The sequence below is a fragment of the Equus caballus genome, chromosome 5 (genome assembly GCF_041296265.1).
Source record: "Equus caballus isolate H_3958 breed thoroughbred chromosome 5, TB-T2T, whole genome shotgun sequence".
Taxonomy (NCBI): domain Eukaryota; kingdom Metazoa; phylum Chordata; class Mammalia; order Perissodactyla; family Equidae; genus Equus; species Equus caballus.
The window spans coordinates 103,724,274-103,745,054 of record NC_091688.1 but is presented as its reverse complement, the minus strand read 5'-3'; the positions used below and the strand labels follow the sequence as shown (position 1 = coordinate 103,745,054).

The 20,781-nt window shown below is 45.1% G+C and overlaps 2 protein-coding genes across 19 annotated transcripts in view; one reads left to right on the top strand and one right to left on the bottom strand.

Moving 5' to 3' along the window:
- The window catches only part of TM2D1 (TM2 domain containing 1), a 38,056-nt gene extending 35,953 nt beyond the window's left edge, over positions 1 to 2,103 (bottom strand). For 3 of the 8 annotated variants that reach the window (XM_023642020.2, XM_023642022.2, XM_023642021.1), the window contains exons 1-2: positions 1,925 to 2,083; positions 136 to 209 (exon numbers count right to left, since the gene is read on the bottom strand). In XM_023642020.2, the coding sequence (XP_023497788.1) occupies positions 136 to 209; positions 1,925 to 2,052 (202 nt within the window). In that variant the 5' untranslated portion in view covers positions 2,053 to 2,083. Of the gene's footprint in view, positions 1 to 135; positions 210 to 1,924 lie in introns of all 8 variants that reach the window. The other 5 variants (XM_023642019.2, XM_023642018.2, XM_070267566.1 and 2 more) reach the window with 4 other exon arrangements.
- Positions 2,104 to 8,334: 6,231 nt separating this feature from the next.
- The window catches only part of PATJ (PATJ crumbs cell polarity complex component), a 302,489-nt gene continuing 290,042 nt past the window's right edge, over positions 8,335 to 20,781 (top strand). For 6 of the 11 annotated variants that reach the window (XR_011438912.1, XR_011438911.1, XR_011438913.1 and 3 more), the window contains exons 1-4: positions 8,351 to 8,435; positions 17,789 to 17,845; positions 17,946 to 18,112; positions 19,975 to 20,169. Coding sequence is in view for 8 of the 11 variants with exons in the window: in XM_023642014.2 (XP_023497782.2) it covers positions 17,824 to 17,845; positions 17,946 to 18,112; positions 19,975 to 20,169 (384 nt within the window). In the remaining 3 variants the exon portion in view is untranslated. Of the gene's footprint in view, positions 8,436 to 8,917; positions 9,384 to 17,788; positions 17,846 to 17,945; positions 18,113 to 19,974; positions 20,170 to 20,781 lie in introns of those variants that run through there. The other 5 variants (XM_070267562.1, XM_070267564.1, XM_023642013.2 and 2 more) reach the window with 2 other exon arrangements.

Below are 20,781 nucleotides of genomic sequence, written 5' to 3'. Positions count from 1 at the left end.
TGTTGTGGAAACCGAATAATAATTTTCTAACTCAACAAGAACACACCTTTATTAACTACTTTTAGTGACGATACATCGATCTATGAAATAATGTTTAAAAAATTCTTTTTAAAGACAGGTTTCTGGCAGTCTTACCATGAGCTGTGTAGTTTGTACAGTTCACCGGCTCTTGTGTAGCATCATTTATTTTTGGATCTTTACAAAGATATATAAGAAAAGTTAAGGAAATATAAACTATATTCCAACACAAAACATTATCATCTTTAATATCTCATATTATACACTCATGTTTATATTCACATATAGTGTTAGTTTGTCTAAGTCACCAGCACAAACGTACTTTTAGTGTCTCTAAATCCCTGAATGTAAATTCATTACAGGAAACGTGTATTAATATATATTAAAAGCTCTGTAGAGAATGCCATCCTTAAAGAACGTCAGTTAGGGTTTAAGCACAAAGAAAAAATGAAAATAAAACTCAACAAAATTATTATAAGAGAGTTTCAGGTTAAAAAAAAAAAGTTTCCAGAGATTTGGTTGAACTAATTTACGGGGCCCAGGTATTGTCACATACATGTAACCCAAACAACCCTGTGAGGTAGATACTCTTTACTCCCACATCCCAGCCTAGGGCACCTGTATCAGCCCACAGGGAAGACGGTTGTTTTATGTGGGTCTACAGCCTCTCCCCAACAGGATTCTAAGCTTTTGCAAACGTATAAAATGATCCTCTTACAGACATTAGAATACTTGAGTGTGTTTGGGGGTGGTTTTCTGTTCCCTAAATATTTTATTGACACTGAAATGGGATAAATAAGGCATTCACAAGATGTCTCTGGGGAGAGAGAGCCCGACACCTCTTTAAGGTTTCTGACTCACTACTGGAAACCTCATCTTTATGGCAGGAGTCACAGACACGTTCTGGTTACCATCACCTCGGAGTCCTACTAGCTCAGCCTCTCTAGGGTTGAAAAACCACAACTCTGCATAATGCCCAGTTATGTTCTTAAAATCAGAAACACTGGAGCGACTAATCACACAGCTGGTATGCAAACACACCGTCTCCTGCATCACTACTCACAGTACACGCAGCCCTACTCTGTGCAGCATTGTGCTCAGGAGCATTGCACCAACCCATCCCACGGCCTGCACGTTGGCACACCATCACTGTCAGCTACCTCACTACTCAGAGCACACGCAGCCCTACTCTGCGCAGCACTGTGCTCAGGAGCACTGCATGACTCATCCCACGGCCTGCACGTTGACACATCATCACTGTCACCTGTGTCACTACTTGGAGCACAAGCAGCCCTACTCTGTGTAGCACTATGCTCAGAAGCACTGCACTGACTCATCCCACGGCCTGCACGTTGGCACACCGTCACTGTCACCTATGTCACTTCTCAGAGCACACACAACCCTACTCTGTGCAGCATTCTGCTCAGGAGCACTGTATGACTCATCACACGGCCTGCACGTCAACACATCATCACTGTCACCTGCGTCACTACTCAGAGCACACACAGCCCTACTGTGCGCAGCACTGTGCTCAGGAGCACTGCTCTGGCTCATCCCACGGCCTGCACCTAGGCACACCGTCACCGTCATCTATGTCACTACACAGAGCTGGGCGCTGGCACGTCCCCGTTACGCAGGGCGCCGCATCCCGCGGGGTGACGGAGGGTGACACGACGGGTGGCGTGAAGTCGAGGACGACTATTCGTCGCCCCGGTCGGCGCCCTTCCTGGGGGGCCTGCCGCGTTCAGGCCTGGCCCCGGACCCGGACCCGATTCTTCGGGCCACCGCACACGCAGGCGAACATGCAGAGCCACTACGCGGCCCCCGCACCCCCTGGGCGGCCCGCCCGCCCCGCCGGGCCCGGTCTAGAGGCCGCGGTCCCCGCCCCCGGCGCCCCGGAGGATATTGTCCCACTCTGAGGTCCTCGCACTTGAGCGCGTCCTCGCCTGCGGCGGCGGACACGAGCCATAGCACGCCCAGCAGCCGGGCGGCCGCAGCTGGGGCAGCCGGCCGGGGCGCCCCGGAGGCCGCCATGCTGGAGCGGCGCGCACTTCCGGTTCCGCTGCGCCTGCGTGGGGCGGAGAGCGGGGTGGGAGGGCTCTTAAAGGGACGGCGCACCGGTTGGAGGCAGGGTCCTCCCGGCGGGTGGGAGTGCGGGGCCGGCCGGGGTGGTCTTGGAGAACTGCAGGGGGCGGAGGCTCCTAGGACGGTCGGCCGCCCGCCGTGCTGCGCTGGCGCCGAGCTGGCTTGCTGCAGCCTCTCCGTCGGCGGGAGCGGCCTGAGAGGCCCTGCAGGAGCTGGTTTGCGTGGTCCGGGCAGGCTTTGGGCGGGGGATGCCCGCCGGCTCACAGGCTGCGCGGGGACTCAGTGAAGTGGCCCGATCGGAGTCTGCTCTTCCTGTCACCTGGGAGGAGCGCTGTGGGGGACTCCTCACAAAGATGGGCTGTACACACTGTCCCAATAGTGAACGCGGGGGTGAGGGACAGGGCCTGCGACAGGAGACAGCGCTGCCACTGCACTCGGGGAGCTGGCGGTTTCTTTCTCCATCTCTTCTCCCTAAATTCCTGTATAGTCTAAAAGTTCTGCGGTAGGGATAGCTTGTATACTGAACAAAATGTGTACTTTTTAAAATGAAAGTCTAATCCTTTTTCTCGAACGTAAAAATACATGAATTTGAATGGTGCCTCTTCCTGCACAGTAGCTCTGATTTTGAAGAACTGTGTTATGCAATCGTTCTCAAACTTCAGGGAGCTTCAGAGTCACCCGGGGATTTGTTAAAAAGCAGAAGGATGGGTCCCACCTGCAGAGTTTCTGATCTGAAGATGCAGAAGGATAATTTGCATTTCTAACGAGTTCCCAAGGGATGCCGATACTGCTGATCCCAAGAACACACTTGAAGAACCCTGGGTGATAGAAGTATCATTTTGGAACAGGAGGACATGAAACTGTTTGCAATAATATTTTGGTATTGCAACTACATTTAAATTTTTTCTTAAATCAATTTTACAGCATTTCTATGCTAATTTTAAATTGACATTTATGCTTAATTAAAGGTTTAAGTGAAAGGAAATTTGAAATTTACTAGTTAATTTTTAAACTTCCTGTTTTAAGTGGACATCTTTCTTTTCTCTTTCCTTTTTTCCCTCTTTCCTCCCTCTATCTCTTCCTTCTTTTTTTCTTTTTTCTCTCTTCCTTCCCCTCCATAAAAATATTTGTCAGGCATTTATTATGTACCCAACATTAGGTCAGACCCTACAGAGTCAAAAAATGAAGAGAGAAGAACCCAGTAATTAAGCACTTTAAGTCTGATAGCAGAAAAGACAAGCAGTTAAAGTACTGTTTGCTAATTGTTGCAGTAGAAGCACGCACGCGCTATTAGCAGGACAAGGGCTTTGATGAAGATATTTCCCCCAAACAGTACTGGGAACACAATTTTTGTCACTAGCATCAGAATAATTCAAAATTCAGGTCAAAATGGAGGAACAGAGTTGTATCTTCACAGGATACATGACCACCTGAAAATGTACAGACTAGAAAACTAACCGTTAAGTTAAAAGAAACACCAATACTGTGTATAATCTACAGCTCAACACCATCCGTCAGCCTCATCCTGAGATGAAATTTAGGAATCGGGTAGGGGCCAAGGGTTAGGTACAGTCCAGGGGTAAAGATCAGAAAATCTATTGCACGTATTATCTGGTAATAAAAGACAGTGACTTTGCATTTTGACACTCTTTCAAAATGTTCTGGTTTGATTTTCAAAATACAGTCTAATGAAAATCAGAAGGTTATAGAAAGCAACTTTCCAGTTTGACTTTATTGAGATTATGACAAAATTAGATATTTTCCTGGTGACTGTAGGAATATTGCTGATCTCTGTATTTGTGTCATTTTTCATAGAAATTTTGAACAATTGACTATTTGAAAATGCTTATGCTTTGCTAGTTAATCCCACTGCAAAATCTATTTCTATGGTTCTAGTGATTATCTTCATTCTCTCCTGCAGTGTATAAACTGGAGAGAACGACAGAGTCTCCTTGTGAAAGTAGAGAAACAACGCAAGATTTTTGACTCTTAAACTGATGGTATATTAAAAATTTTACTTTCTCTTCTGACTGCCCCTTAATCTATTTTCTCATGGCTCAGTAAAATGTATTACTTTATTTCTTTGCAAGCATATCTCTGATCACATGATTACTACATTGTCTACTTTTAGTAAGAAAGTTCTTAAATCTCAATCCTAGACATGTTTTCAATGCCAAACTTCTTTGTCACATAAAAATTCTATAGAATTCTGTAGAAATTCTATGGAAAGCAAAGGACATGGATAGCACAGCCCGATATGGAAACTGTTGTATAGAAACATTAGGGTTGAGGATTACCGAAGCCTGAAGCAGGGCTTCCTCTTGGATTCCAGGGCTCTGTACATCGGATCTTTCCATTCCTAAGATGCCAGCACACACCTAATTACATCAACAGATGGTGTTGCCCATAGCAAAGCTTTCTGAGGAGACCACCCCAACTCCTGTTTCCATGGTTAGGACAGCAACATTAAAAGATAAAAGATTGTTACTCTGCAAAAATTTCTTTTTTATTTGACTTCGATGGGCGATGTTTTCTCTGGTGATGAATTCACAATATCAGGGCTCTGGCAGGCCTTTATCGCAGTCTTCTGCACATGTAGATTTCCACTAGATCCGTGCTGTTGACTCGCAAGTGTTTCAGATGGCGTCCTCTCTGCTGCACCAATCTAACTGCCTACCGTCCAATGAAATTAGCTCAGACCCATCACTTAATTAGGCCTACTGTATGCCAAGTATATTTCATCTTGATTGTCAATGTAAGATCTAAAACTGACTTTATCAGAGTCCTGCTTCTCAAAAAAACAAAACAGAATAAATGGACTTTTCTCAGTTTCACCACCAATATCTCTTTTATCAAGTTCAAAACTTAGAATCATCTCTGCCCTTGAGTTTTCTCCTCGTCCTTCGTTAATCCCTTTTTCTTGTGAGGAAGCAACTGATGTTTCTAAGTGTTCATTTTTTATCCTGTATCTTCACACTATTTCAGGTATTCATCCTTCCCTGTGCACCTTGCTATATGGCTGCTTCCTTCCTCTTTCTGATTCTACGCCCTGTCCCAAACTTTGTCAATCCATTTTTCACACTGCTTCCAGATTAATCTCTTGTTAAAAAAAACCCAACCTAGATCATATTCAAAATCCTGTTTAACCTCCTTGGTATGTATCCAAAGGAGTTGAAAACTTATGTCGACACAAAACCCTACACACAGATGTTTATAGCAGCTGTATTCACTATGGCCAAAACTTGGAAGCAACCAAGATGTCCTTCAGGAGGTGGATGGATAAATGAACTGTGGTCCATCCAGACAATGGAATATTACTCAGTGCTGAAAGAAATGAGCTATCAAGCCATGAGAAGACATGGAGGAAACTTAAGTGCATATTACAAAGTAAAAAAAGCCAATCTTAAAAGACTACACACTGTATGATGCCAACTGTATGACATTCTGGAAAAGGCAAACTAGGAAGACAGGAAAAAGATCAGTGGTTACCAGGAATTGGGGCCTGAGGGGATGGGGGATGAGTAGGCAGAGCCCAGAGGATTTTTAGGGCAGTGAAAATACTCTGTATGATACTCTAATGGTGAATACACATCATTATATGTTTGTCCAGACCCACAGAATGTGCAACACTAAGAGTGAACCCTAATGTACACCGTGCACTTTGGGTGATTACGACGTGTCAGTGTAGGTTCATCAGTTGTAACAGATGTCCCACTTTGGTGGGGGATGTTGATAACGGGGAAGTCTGTGCATGTGGGGGAGCAGGGGGTAAGTGGGAAATTTATGCACCTTCCTCTCAATCTTGCTGTGAACCTAAAACTGCTCTAAAATAAGTATTTTAAAAAATAAACCCCAGGGCCCAGCCTGGTGGCGCAGCAGTTAAGTTTGTGCATTCTGTTTTGGTGGTCCGAGGTTCACCAGTTTGGATCCTGGGTGTAGTCTTAGGCACCACTTGTCAAGCCATGCTGTGGCAGGTGTCCCACATATAAAGTAGAGGAAGATAGGCACGGATGTTAGCTCAGGGCCAGTCTTCCTCAGCAAAAAAGAGGAGCATTGGCAGCAGATGTTAGCTCAGAGCTAATCTTCCTCAAAAAATTAAATTAAATTTAAAAATTAAAAAAATAAACACCAATCATTAAATGTTAAAAAAAAATCCTATTCAGACATTTTCAGTGGTTCTTTAATTTCTCAGAGGTGAAGGATAAAGCCTCAGAACCTAGTGTTCTCTGTGGTATTCTCAGGCCTCTACCATCTGCCCTGACCTCACCTTAGTTACTGCTGCTCTTGGCTGTCCCCTTGCTGTCACCAGTAACTGTCACGCTCTTTCCCATCTATGTGCTGCTTCATTTATTGAGGACTTTCTCTGTGCCAGGTCTATGCAATACCTGTACTCCTTCATTTTACCTTCAAATCTGCCATATGAAGTGAGCACTGTTCCCACAATTTCAAGAATGAGAATTACAAGGGTTAAGTCACTTGCCAAAGTCACATATTTTAGGAAACAGTGGAGTCAGGATTCAAGCTCAGATCTTTTGATTTCAGAGATGTGTTCTTAAAAATTGCGTTCAGCTTCATTATTCTATGAATAAGGCAGTCTTGAGGGTTCTCAGAGGTAAACATTTTCAGAGTAAACTCATTAAAAAAATGTATTGAATAAATTTAAAAAATTTTAAATTCCAGGTAAGAGCCAAAGGGAAGCACACAGGAAATTAACACGACGATGTGGAGAAAATCAGATGAAATGTGGTGGAGAGAGGGGTCTGGGGTGGAAGCTTCTGGCCAGAAGGAAGATTTGAGTCTAGCCCAGGAGGAAGGGCTGGCCTTACAGGACGTTCCGGGCACTGGGAAGGGGATGGTGACCAATGGACAGTTTTGTTTGGTGAGTCCTAGGACATGGAGCAGGCCTGTCTGGCCAGAGTAAGATCCCGGAAAGGTGAAGTGGGAGATGAGTCAGCAAAGAGGGGCCAGTGTAGAGGCCTTGAATACTTAGGAAAGGAGTTTGAACTGTGTTTCACACTCAACCGAAATCACACTATTTTTTGAGAAAGAGGGGACTATTCCCTTCTCACAACCATCATCAGATGTTAGAGTAAGAAGAGACCCAATGTTTGCAGGTGATGCTTTGAGATCATTGACTTCCACCTGTGTGCTGCCTCCCGACTCAGGAAGCATTTCCTTCTCCATTTGAGCTTAAGCAAAGCCCATACACGTGTTAAGAACTAAGTCCTAACAAATGCTTACAACAAACATAATCTCTTTATTTTCTGAAAGTTCTGGCTTTATTCTAGTTGGTAATTTGTCGTGTGTATTTCCATCAACAGTTTGTTAGTTCCTGAGAAGCACGACCTTGCTGAAATTGTGCATCTTTTTATGGGCCTAACAAGTATTTCCTTTAAAACAAGCAAACCAACAATAACACTATGAGTGCCACGTGCATGATCTTACAACTGATGTCACAGTGCTTAACAAACACCACATTTATTCAAAGAGTACATACATGAAGATTGATTCTCTTTATCGTTAACGTGTGGACGTATTAGACAAAGTAAGCCGCCTGTCATCAAAATTCTCGAGTTAGTTACATTAATGAGAGTGGAATAATGCCATTGTCGTTGTCACACAGATCTTTCTCAAAGTCAAGTTATGATACCAAGGATAAGAATGTTAAAATGTGGAGTGAAGTCAATGCTGGATCTAGAGACAGGAGACCCCGTGTGGGTACCAAACTCTGGGCCAAGCCCTTGAGCTGCCAGGGGAGCGCTTTCTTCAGAGGGCATGAGGTCGTGCACCAGCGGCCGGGCACGGTGAGGCCACTACAGCTGGATCCTCTTTCCTCTGCTCAGCGAGAAGAAACAACCCCGGCGTTACATTTCTGAGAACTCCGCGTGGGGCCGCGGGTAGAGCGAACCCGTGGGAGGGATCGACGACGCGCCCTCGCTTGCCCTCCAGGCTTGGCGCGGGCACACCTGTACAGCCGGCGCCCCTCCACCTGGCGCCTCACCTGGGCACCTTTCCAGCCCCGCAGCCCGCCTCCACCTGCGTGGCCACAGGAGCCGAGCGCCCGCTCCGCCCCACCCGGCGGAGGGAGGAGGAGGGCACGGAGGCGGGGGGAGGGGAGAGGGACGGGGAGGGGGAGGGGATGAAGGGGACGGGGAGGGGCAAGGGACGGGGGAGGGGGGAGGAGAGAGGGGACGAAGGGGAGGGCAAAAGGGGGAGGGGGGAGAGGGGGGTGGAGAGGGGGCGGGGCGGGGGGAGCGAGGGGAGGGCCTCAGGTGAGGCGGCGGCCGGGCACTTCCGCCCAGGTGACGAGGCGGACGCCGCCCCGGGAGCAGGTACGGCGGCAACGAGCCGGGCGCCGGGGAGGGGAGGGGAGGGGAGGGGAGGGCAGGGGGCTCGGGGGCGCTGGCGCCGGCTGGACCTCGGGGCCCGGCTCGGCCCACATCCGCCCGCGAGTCCGCACAGGTCGGGCCTGGCCGCCCGGAGCCGGGGACGGGAGGCGCTGGCCGCCTCGGGCCGGCGGTCCCGGGGGTCGCAGGGGTCACGGCGGGCACGGGGGTCTCGATGGTCTCGGCGGGCCCGGTGGGCACGGGGGTCACGACGGGCACGGCAGCACGTTGGTCTCGGGTCGTCCGGCCCGGCCGGAGCCTCGGGGTGGGCCCCGCGCAGGGCTCCCCGGCTCGGCGCCCCCAGGTTCCCCGCCGCGCCCACCTGCAGGCCGCGTGGCGCCTGGCCGGGCTCGCTGCCCGCGCGCGGGGTCGGCCTCGCCCGGTGCCCCGAGGGTGGCCCCGGGTCGCGCGACAGGCCGGGGCCTCCCGGTGAGGGGAGGGGCCGCCCCGAGAGCAGAAGCAGCAACCTCAGTCCAGCCGGACGGAGACGCCCCTCCCGGGCTGTCCAGGCTGCTCCTGCGGCCGCTCGCTGGCACCCACCTTTGTTGGAGGACCGCTGGGGAGGAGGGGGCTGACGCTCACATTGGTTCGTTCCGCAGCCTCAGAAAAGTAGGGTGAGATCCTGACTTTTAGCTAAAATGAGCTTGATGTTTCTAGGCCCCTAACGGCCTTTATAAGGGCCGTTAAAAATTTAAAATAATTAGAAAGTTAATAAATGTCAGAGCTGGAAGGAACTTTATGGAGAAAATTTATAAACTAAGTTCTGAAGAGATTTGCCCTTGCTAATTGAGATCCTGTTAGTGACCATGTCAAATAAGCGTGGCATCAGAATAGTTTTGTTTCAAGTTGGAAAGAAATTGTATGAAGCCCTCATCTGTGTTTAGAGATGCCTTGGTAAGTTCTTGTATTTATTAATATTTTATAACTATAAAGCTAACATATATTCGTTGTAGAAAAACTGGAGAGAATTTTCAGGAAAGGAACTAAAAGCACGCACAGACCCACGTACTGTTGAAAATAACCACAAATAAAATTGGGGTATGATGTCTTTCAGTCAGTGTTCTTAACAAGGAAAATCGGTATACTGCCCCATAGTGGACTCACCTTTAGAACTCTGTGATTCTGAGACAGTGGCTCAGCGTTAGTAATCCTTGTAATTGTATTTTTACTTAAACGCATTAATAATTATCCTTAAGCTAAACAATCAAGCAGTGTGGGTTTACTTGCTTTGTTAAAGTTTACCCAAAAAAACATCAGGTTGGGGAAGCCAAAATGGAGTTTCGTTTGTTTGCTACTTAAGACTTCACTCACCTTGGGAGAAGAGCAAATTTTTTGAGAAACAGGACTATTCCACCTTAGTATTTGAGAGTGCTTGACCGTTACTATGTTTTTTTTGTGCTCAGATGTGTAGATTTGGAAACCCTTATTGAAGCCCTCATTGTAGGTTGTGGTGCAATTGGGGAGAAATTTAGAGCCTGTCCATACCCCTCCTCTAGTCATCGTTTGGGGCCCTGCTGAGATGTCAAGCCCACTTAATTTTGTGTCTGCACAAGTGTGCAGTCTGGAGTTTGGAGATGTGGAACTGGGCCCACTCACCGTATAAGTCCATCTTGGCGAGTCACTTGACTCTGGCCCGCTGTTTTCCCATTTGTAAACGATCCACCTCCCTGAGCTTTGGGGAAGTTACGAAATGATGTTTAAGAATGTGTCTTGTAAACTGTAACCCATCATTCTCCCACTTTTTGCTCCTCTGTGATGTTTAACAATGATAAAATTATGGAGTTGTGCTATTTTTATTGGGTAGAACTCAAGTTTGTGAGTGTTCTCACTCTGATAGTTACTTGGATGAAAGGCTTAGAGACCGAATTAGCTAATGAACAAAGTCTTTGTTAAAACAATGTGCAGGGATCTTTCTGAAAAGTCATAGGTTAAAACTGCACTGTCAGCGTGGCCAGCCACTGGCACCTGTCACTTCTTGGCACTTGAAATAGGGCTAGATGGAATTGAGATGTGCTGTGAGTGTAGGATACACGTCAGATTTTGAGGATTTACTGTAAAAACAAAGTCTAAAAAACCTCGTTAGGGGCCGGCCCCGTGGCTGAATGGTTAAGTTCGTGTGCTCCACTGCGGCGGCCCAGGGTTCGGATCCTGGGCGCGGACATGGCACCGCTTGTCAGGCCACGTTGAGGCGGCGTCCCACATGCCACAACTAGAAGGACCTGCAACTAAGATGTACAACTATGTACCAGGGGGGATTTGGGGACAAAAAGCAGAAAAAAAAAACAACACAGATTGGCCATAGTTGTTAGCTCAGGTGCCAATCTTTAAAAAAAAAAAAAAATTAAAAACACCCTCATTAATTTTTTGTATTTTTTTACATATTGAAATGATAATTTGTATATATTGGGTTAAGTAAAATACATTAAAAGTAATTTTACTTTTTTTTTAACCTTTTTCATGTGGCTACTAAAAAAATTAAAAGCTTACTTATGTGGCTCACATTATATTTCTGTTGAACACAAGTGGGTTAGGATTCAGTATGGGTATGTTTATCCTTAAGAGGGTTCAGTTTACTGGAGCACTTTCATTCCCATTTATGACCTGATTCTTTTAACTCCCAAGTTACAGTCCTCCCCACATCCCTCTCCTTTGTATTCATTGCATTGCTGAAAGTTTTTTTTTTGCAGTCTTCTGAGAAATCGCTATTATTGATTACACAGCAAATCTCAGCTAAAATAATTTAATTGTTCACTTTTTTGAAACCCCGAAAATATCTTCAATAATTTTGATTGAAAAGAGATAATAATAATAGTTGCTACCATTTATTGAATGTGCACCTTGTGTCAGGCCGAATGCTTTATCTTATGTAGTCCTTTCAGCTGTAAAGATTTAGTAATTTTTATTAACTCTATTTTACAAATGAGGAAGCTGAGGTGTAGGGAGATTTAAAGAAGGGGCCACAAGAACGCAGAGCTGGTCCTGGGACTAGAACCCAGCCAGGTCTCTGATTGAAAGCTCATAGGCTGTTGATTGTCCCATGTTTCAAGAATTGGTTATTGAATCCCCTGGAAAAAGCCGATTATTGAAGTAGATGTTTAGTTCCAATCCTGTTTTTGTGTTAGTGACTAATAGGAAACAACCACATGCTGTCAGCAGGAGACTGGTGAGTCAGTCGAGGATTCCAACAGTGGAATCCTGTTGAGGTTGCAGTGACGGAAGATGAGCTGTGTGTGTCCTCCTGCCGAAATCTTAAACATGTAAAGTTGAGCTAAAACGTATTGCTGGAGGGTAAATATACAGTATGATTACCGTTTATATAAAGACCTGACAAAGAATAATATTGTGAACGAAGATAGTGTGTGTTTTAAGAGATTAGGATTGGAATTCTGTCTGCATTGATTGCATGCGTTGTGAAGCTGTCTTGTGGTTAGAAGAGGTTGGTAAATCTCTGTGAGATAAGCATCCTCCAGTGTGGGTCTTTCTCTTAAAGGAAACTAAACCAAAGACCTGCCCTTTGCTTTGGCGCTCTGCACACCTCGCCTGGCTGGTGGAAAGCTCTGGGGGCCCAGGTTGCAGCCCTGGGGCAGACCAGTTTCCTTAGTTCAGCTCCTAATTGATTGGCGTGGCTTTGGTAATAGGGCCAGGGTAGGGCTGCCTTGAGAAACCCCGTTCTCCTTGGGGTTATTTTCTGAAGCTTCTTCTAATGAAGCTCCAGGACAGAGTGTGGTAAGAGGGGGGGATGCACTAAGTGGATGTTGAGGGTCAGGTTGACAAACATTCCCTCTCCACTGAAAATCAGAAATATCAGACTCTCCTTTTTAAAGTCAAGTCGTTAACACTTGACCGTCTCTCACCCCAAAGTGACATTAACTCCCTTGAATGACATCTATATTGTCTTCCCTGTTATTACCTCTTTCAAAGCCCTTTCCCCCTTGTGTTTTGAAATTGTGGGAAGTTTTCTGCATTTGCAAAATGGAGACGATAATACATTGTTAAGAAGATAAGTGGGATGTTTATACAGAAAGACTTTGCGTTATACATGGTAGGCACCAAAAACCAGTTACTTGACTTGGTGACAGAGAACATGGCTTTTGGGAAAAGACCAGGAGGAGGAAGGGGGTGAGCATTGGTGGGGAGAGTGTTCAAAGCCTGGTTTGGCCTATTTCACAGTTTGCTAGGATTGTTTTGAATATCCCAAGCCTGCCAAAAACAGCTCGACTGTATTTCTGGAGAGACATTCAGGTGCACAGTCTGCAGCGTGGGGAGAACTGAACAGAGAATTTGAGGTGGGAACTGCCCGTAGTGAAGAGTGTGAATGCCTGGGTCTTTTCAGTGAGGGACTGGCTGTGCCATCAGAGATCCTATAAGTGTGAAAATTGTCCAGATTTGGTTTTTTGTCCATCATTGGAGAAAACTGCCTCCAACAGGAGTACAAAAGCATGCCATTAAACAATTTAACTTTGTTCAGACACAGTGGCCAAGTTACAGGCAGAATATTCATGGGCATTGACTGACTTTGAATAGTTCAATGAGAATATTAGTATTTAGCCAGCTGAATTATTCTGAACTGACTCAATTTTCAGTTCTGATTCTGAGTTTACCACGGTATCTTTCAGCTTCCATTTTAACATGTCTGGTATGTCCGGCATTTATTGGACTTAAATATGGTCTATGCCTTAGGTATATGGCCCCAAAATATCAGGATTGTTCTGGAATTTATGTATCTGTTTCCCAGATTCCATGGATCTTGTATTTTGGCAGTAGCCAAAAATAGAGTATTTTTTACATCTGAGGGGTTTGGAAAAGGCTTGTCATTTGGTGGGGGGGGGGGACACGAGGCTAGGTCACCTGTCTTGAATCTGCATTAGCACGGCAGCAGGTGTGTTTATTTGCAGTCTGAGTGAAGAGCTGTTGTTCCTGTTTGTTTTCCATTTAATCAGTCCTTCATAAATGCTGAACTTTGAGGTCAAAGGCATGGTAATTAGACACAACCTGAGCTTTGCACTCCACAGGAAGTAATGGAAACCGAAAGTTGTTCCTGGACTTCAATGTGACTTCGTTAATAGTTAATAGCTCTCACGTGGTTCAGATTCCCTGGTTCCCTCGAGCTCTGGGGAATCCCATGGAGGAGTTCCGTGGGTCTGATTGTGATCTGCCCAGTTCACACCTGCAGTCCGAGACAGATTGCCACTGACCTTTTTCTCCCAAATTTTCAAGATAAGTGTAAGTCTCCTTATCTTGTATAAGTGTCAGCTGCATACGTGTAAGATATCTTAAGTTCAAGATAGGAGTATCAGATGTCTTGGGGAGTTACATTCTTGTGTGCTCCTGGGAGTCTGAAAAGTTCATTTCTTAGGGTCCTTAATTCACCTATATTCTTGAACTGAGGTCGATAAATCTTTTGAATAAGTTTCTTCCAGCGAGAAATTTAAATTTCTGTCTCTGCAGCAGCTTTTTTTCAAATATTCCATTAATTGGTGATGGCTAAGGGCATGGATATTTTAACCACAATATTATAATAATTTCCTTCAGTCAAATCCTACGGTGAACCAGATGTGAAAAATTCATGTCACAGGCCCTCCTGATCCGTGCTGGGGTGGAAGCTGCTGAGCACAACGGGCTCCGGTCCTCGGGGCTGTGTGGCGACAAGGACAGCAGCACACTGGCTGTGTGATGTTAGGCTGGGACTGATTGCAGGTGGCCCAGTGACCCAGCTTTACCATGTTTACGCAAACTTGAAATGCCCTGCTCTAAGCCCTGGTAGTTTCTTAGCCTAGCCGGTAGGTCAGAGTCGTTTGCCTGAAGACTCCTCCCACCGTAAAGCGAGTGAGACAGGTTCACTACCACCCGCGGGGTGCCGGCTGGGTGTTCCGCTGTGGACTTGTGCATTTCTTCCTCTGTCCTCCTGTACTCTCAGGGCGTCAGGCCCTTCCCTGGATGTCACTACACACCGTGGAACCGTAGTAAATTTCCAGGCCTGCTTTTGGACATAGTCTAGCCTTTATTAAACCCGGGGGGAACTTGGTGAGAATGCAGGTTCTCTGGGCTCACTTGAGACCTACAGAATCAGAAAGTCCGGGCTGGCCCAGCCATTCATGCTGGCACAAGCCCTTCGTGGTGATCCTGGTGCGTGCTAAAACAGGAGAACCGCTGACCTAGGGCAGCCCTGTCTGTCCCGATGCAGACCCTTCTGCGAGTGAAATGGAGCTCTGTCAGCTGTGATTCTGGGCAGTCGGACTCTCTAGGCCAGTGAGGACGCACGGTCACTCTTCTTCACAGCCTTCTCGCCTCCTGGGAGAGATTCTGCTGTGCTGCCCCGGCAGAGGCGGGGTTGGTCACCTCCCTTCACAGTTCTGGCCTGGGGGACACACTCCGCCAGTGCTGCACTGCCATATGGACAGTCACCCTGTGTGTTGTCCTCATCTTGCTCTCTCCTGAGGCCATCTGAGCCATTCTCTTTCTGTCCCTTCTATTCTTTGAGTTATAAGATTAATATACGCTTTTTGAATAAAGTTCAAACTAAAATCTGTATGGTAAAAGTCTAATTTGTTATCGCCCCGTCCTCACTTCTCCTTTCTAGAAGTAATCACTATTACTGAATTACTATCATCTTCCTAAATCTAGAAACCTACACACACACAAATGTGTATATTTTTTTCTTAACAAAAGGAGAAAATAATGCACACGTCCTGAAACTTGCTGTTTTCCCTAACCAATATTGTACATTAGGTCACGTCCCCGGGGCAATTGTCAGAGCGACTCGTGTGAGTGACCGTCTTAGCCGGCCCAGCCCTTGCTCATGACCCAGGGCTTCCAGGCAGGCGTGGGTACAGGCCAGGCGCAGACAGTCCTTGCTGGAGGAGTCCCCAGCCGCTGGGCACAGCTTCCAAAGAACATCACTTTCTTCCATATCAGGACATTATCAACACGCTTAAAATACATCGTTACATATAGACTGACATTGTCATTTATAAATGTGTTTCTGGCAGACTTTTACTGCAATTTTTAATTTGTTTGCAGGAGTAAAATTAAACCTTGGGACACATCTTTTTAAATGTTTTGGGTTGCCAGACAAGTTCTGAACAATATGTACAGAAACTTTTTCCTCAAAAGAAGCCTTTTCTGTTTGGGGGATCCCTAGTTTTATCGTCTACTAGTTACACAAATAGAGAATGTCAGTGTGATTACCTCCCATCCTCCATCCAGCCATGCCCCTGACTCCGTACTTTCTCAGATTATTTACAAAAAGCAGTTAAGACAGATGAGATCTTTCCTGACATTTTAAAATGAGGGACTCTGTTATCTGTTAAAAACCTTTGGCGTCCTTTGCAAGGGGGTCGTATCAAGCTGGAGTCCTCGCTGCTCCCTGAGCCACAGGCTTGCTGGCGGCCTTCTCCCTCCCACTCCCGCTTCAGTCCGTTGAGCCCTGCTTCAGTACATTCATGACTGATCGCTCCTGATACTTTAACTTCTCCAGGAGTTTTGTTATTAAAAACAAGCATTAAGTATCCTCGTACACACATCTGTGTGCCCTTCACAGGTGCTTCTTTAGGACACACAGAAGCAGATATTCTGGGTAAAAGAGAAGGTAGATTGATAGATGTTGCTAAGTTGCTGTTCTAAAAGATTGTGCCAATTTATATTCCCACCTGTTTTTCCATGACATCTAGAGTACAGGCCATTACTAATTTTTAAAAAATGCCAATCTCACACTAAAAAATAGCCTCTCATAGTTTCAGCTGCTTTCTTTGATTTAGAGAGGTGGATATATCAATGACCGCAGAACTTCGCTTGTCAGTCCTTTTGGCCGAATGCTGCTGTCCAAGAGGACAGCTCGCTGTGCGTGCCCGTCGGTCCCTCAGTTACTGTCAGTGCGCGTCGTGAGGCCTGCACCAGCGCCATGCGGAGTGCTTCTGCGATGCTCCATCCAGCAGTTCTGTTGCTAGTTCTTGTTGGGTCTAGTGACCACTGGGTAGAATACGTGGACCTCAACGCCAGTGGCATCCCTCACTGGTTTTTAATACGCTTTCTTACTTAATGACCTTGACTTAGAAGATAACGATCTCGTTCAGCAGCTGTATCCAGGGTCCACGTAAGAAAATTTGGGCTGTATGATACTGATATTTCTGTGGTTCAGCACAGCAGTATACTGCTAACAAAAACGACCACCGTGAAAGTGACATTTAGGTCATAGCAAAGGGTCTGCAAGCTTTTTGAGTTTCGATTACATTACGTTTTGGGCTAGTTGAAGCAAATCCCTGGAATTAGAAGCATTATCCCTGGGAAATGCCGTTTTGGGTGGTTAACTTTGGAGATTCTCTCAGATGACTAGGAAGAGTCTGGGATCCTTTTTGGCAGCTTGCGGATTTTTTTTTCCTAATGTCTCTAAAATCTTCTTGATCCCTTAATTTGGGTGTTCTTTCCCAGCCCGGGATCCTTTCTAAATCAACTTTATTAAAGTATAGTTTACACACAATAAAATGTACCGATTTAAAATATATAGCCCAGTGAATTTTGTCAAACATATACAGCTGTGTGAACAGTACCCCATTCAAAACATAGGACATTTCCATCCCCCCAGAAGGCTCCCTCACATCCCGTCCCGGTCAGCTCCTGCCCACCCTGCTCTGGTGGACTAACCTGTGACGAGACCGAAGCTCATATGTGTGGGGTCCTACCGTTTGTATCCTTTTAGTCTGGTTTCTTTCCTCAGTATATTATTTTTGAGATTAATCCATGTGTGTCTATCAGTAAATTTTGCCCTTTTAATTTCTGAGTATTCTGTTATGTTTCATACCGTAATTTGTTTATCTGTTCATCTGTTATTAGACATTTTGGTTTTTCTCTTTTTGGGCTTTTATAAATAAAGATGCTGTGAAGATTTACAGATAGGTCTTTCGTGGGCGTATGTTTTCATTTCTCTCGGGTAAGTGTTAGGACTGGAAGTGCTGGGTCAAGTAGTAAGTTGTATTTTTAACTTAAGAAGAAACTGCCAAACAGCTTTCCAGAGTGTTTGTGCCGTTTTACGTTCCTGCTAGCAACGTGCGAGAGCTCTAGTTGCTGCACATCCGTGTCAACACTGAGTATCGTCTGCTGCTTTGCTGTATAGTTTTAGCCGTCCTCATGGGTGTGCGTGGCACCTCGTGGTTTTAATTTGAATTTCCTGAGTGAAGTCTTCTGATGAAGAATGTTCTTGAGGTTTTCTTTAATTTTGGTACATTTAATTTTTCTTTAATCATTCTATAGTCGTGTATACACTAATGGAAAGTCACCTGTTGTATTTTAAATTTTTCCTCTAGGTTTCTTTAAAAGTGCTTGAAGACAGTAATTCAAAATGCCTGAAAATCCTGCTGCAGGTAGTCTGCATATATGCTTCTATCACTACATGAGTTAACAACTCAAAAACAATATGAGATGGGGTTTAACTTGTGCTCTGATTGTCCTTCTCCAAACAAGACAAACTGCAGGTCCTGCAGGTTCTCGATCGCCTGAAAATGAAGTTGCAGGAGAAGGGCGACGCGTCGCAGAACGAGAAGCTGTCTGTGTTTTATGAGACGCTGAAGAGTCCTCTCTTCAACCAGATCCTCACGCTTCAGCAGTCCATCAAGCAGCTGAAGGGGCAGGTCAGTTACCCATCAGGGTCTACCGTTGATTTGTTCAAGCCAGCAAAGAAAGATGGGAGGAGACAGAGACAGACAAACTGTCTCTAAATACTCTGAATTCGTCAACGAGGCTGTCTTGGCCCTTGTGACCTGTGGGTGGCCTTGACATGGACAGTTTAAAAATGTTGATAATAAATTTTGTGTTTGGCTTTGGGATATGGTTTTTGTACTTAAGTTATTTAAATGTGTAAAGGTCAGATGCTTTGAGAATTCTCAACGTTTTCTTCAAAATTATAAAATAGTGTTTAGCTTAAATATATCTCCTTCGTGAAGTCTTTTTTTCTAGCAAGCGCTGGACACGCCCTTGTAGCACATTGCTTATTCCTCTCAATAGTTATCAGATAGCTATCAAATGTCGTGAGTGTTATGATTAGAAAGCCATTGGAAACGGTGTACCTGGTGTTATCGCTGTGTCCTCCACCACATAGAACATGTGCCTGGACTCCTGCAGGACTAAATGGTGGCTGTTGAACTACGGGACATGTGGCACCACTGCTTAGAGTGAGGTAGATTAGTCGTCTTAACTGTCCGGTTGGTTGCTGTGTTCTGGGGTCAGGGATGGCAGATTGATTTTAAATCATCTGATCTAGAAGCTGAGCTTGAATATTAGCTATCCTGTAGATAAATTTGGGGAGAATTTTAAATGTAATTGGAGATAACGTAGCAGAGTTGTTAAGTGAAAATTAAGAAAATTTGGGAAAAAATGTTTTACTGATAAAATGCCTGCCATAAATATTTAGTGAGTGATTTTTTTTATAACTAATTAAGGATTAAACTCTGCACATATGTCTGTTCCTAGATCAGAATTTATGCCATAATTTTATCACTCCCCATGTCGAAGGTTAGTTTTCTGTGGTGCCTGGTCATGGAATGAGTGCCACATTGCAACAGTGAATGCTACTGGAGGCAATGGAAATTGGAGAAGATCACCCCAAATCTGTCACTCTTACTGGACTAAGAGTGGACTTAACCCACCACTCCATTATAATGACAGTCTTTTGTGTTTATATAGTTTGCAGTTATGTGCATAATTGTATTTTGTCCACTCACTATAAACCCCTGTGATTTTTTCCTGTGGCTGTTTGTGTAGAGTTTCTGTGGTGGTGATTTTTTCTCTGAGGTCCTATTGACATTCGTTCTTGATGTTACCTTTATTCCACTGTGTTGGCACTTGTATCAGCCAATGATATTTTAAAAATTAACCTCTGTTTTCCTGTTCCCCGTAATTACAGGAGTCTCCCTTTGTTACTAATATTTAAGTAGCTCTGCGAACCATTTGCTGCTCATCTTGGGCAAGTTGCTTAACCCCTGTGAGCCTCAGTTTTCATGTTCACAGTTGAAACACTAGAATAGGGCCATCGGAAGGATTAAATGGATAGTATGTAAGAGTTTGGGTTTAGTACCTTGCTCGTAGCACGCATCAGTACACAGTGCCGTTATTGTTATTTTTCTTAACACTACCTGCACATCCTCTGTGGCGCCTACGTTGAAGTTTACAGATCAGTGTAAAAGGGCTCAGCATCTTACACGCGTGTTAAATGACTGGACAGACGGGGAGAGTGATGAGCTGTCATGCCATTAACTTGAGGTGATAGTAGCAGGCAGGAAACGAGAACACATTTAGCCATTAAGCATTTTGTGTAACACTAACTAAAAAATGATAGCCTTGTAAACACCCAGATTCATGTACATCTCATTTCTTTCGCATGTATATGTTTAACATGCAAATTATGTGTGATGGGCAAAACGTATTTTGCTAAGTAGAAATAATTTCTTTTCTATGGGTTCTGTTGATGATTCTCTTTTGTTTTTCTCTCCAACAGCTCAGCCATACACCCTCAGATTGTTCCACAAACTTTGATTTTTCTAGGAAAGGTTTGTTAGTGCTCACAGATGGTGCCATTACAAACAGGAATGCCCACAGGCCCTCTAGTAACTTGACTGTATCTGGGTTATTTCCTTGGACTCCTAAGTCGGGAAATGAAGACTTTCACTCAGTTATTCAACAGATGGCTCAGGTAAGGTTCTATCTTGTTGTGAGAATATTTAGCTTTATATTGCCTGTTACAGGTTAGAAGAAGAACCTACACTCACCCTTTTTGCCTTAAAATGTGTTACTCTGTGTTTTGTTTGCTTGTGTTTTTATATTATTAGGAGGAATTGGTACTATTTTCTGACCTGTGTTTTGGAAATTTATTGGGTTAAAATTACATAAGGAGGGGGCTGGCCCCGTGGCCGAGTGGTTAAGTTAGCGTGCTCTGCTTCGGCGGCCCAGGGTTTCGCCAGTTCAGATCCTGGGCACGGACATGGCACCGTTCATCAGGCCATGTAGAGGTGGCGTCCTATATGCCACAACTAGAAGGACCCACAACTAAAATATACAACTATATACTGGGGAGATTTGGGGAGAAAAAGCAGGAAAAAAAAAGAAGATTGGCAACAGTTGTTAGCTCAGGTGCCAATCTTTAAAAAAGAAAAAATTACATGAGGAAATATCTGTGTGCATGGTGAGGAGAGCAGATAGACCATGACTCCAATTTGACATGTCTCTGCTCTTGTAGGAAAGAGACTCTTACAGTTTTGACCATAGGAGGAAAATTAATGTGTCTGCCAGGAGTGATGAAACTCCT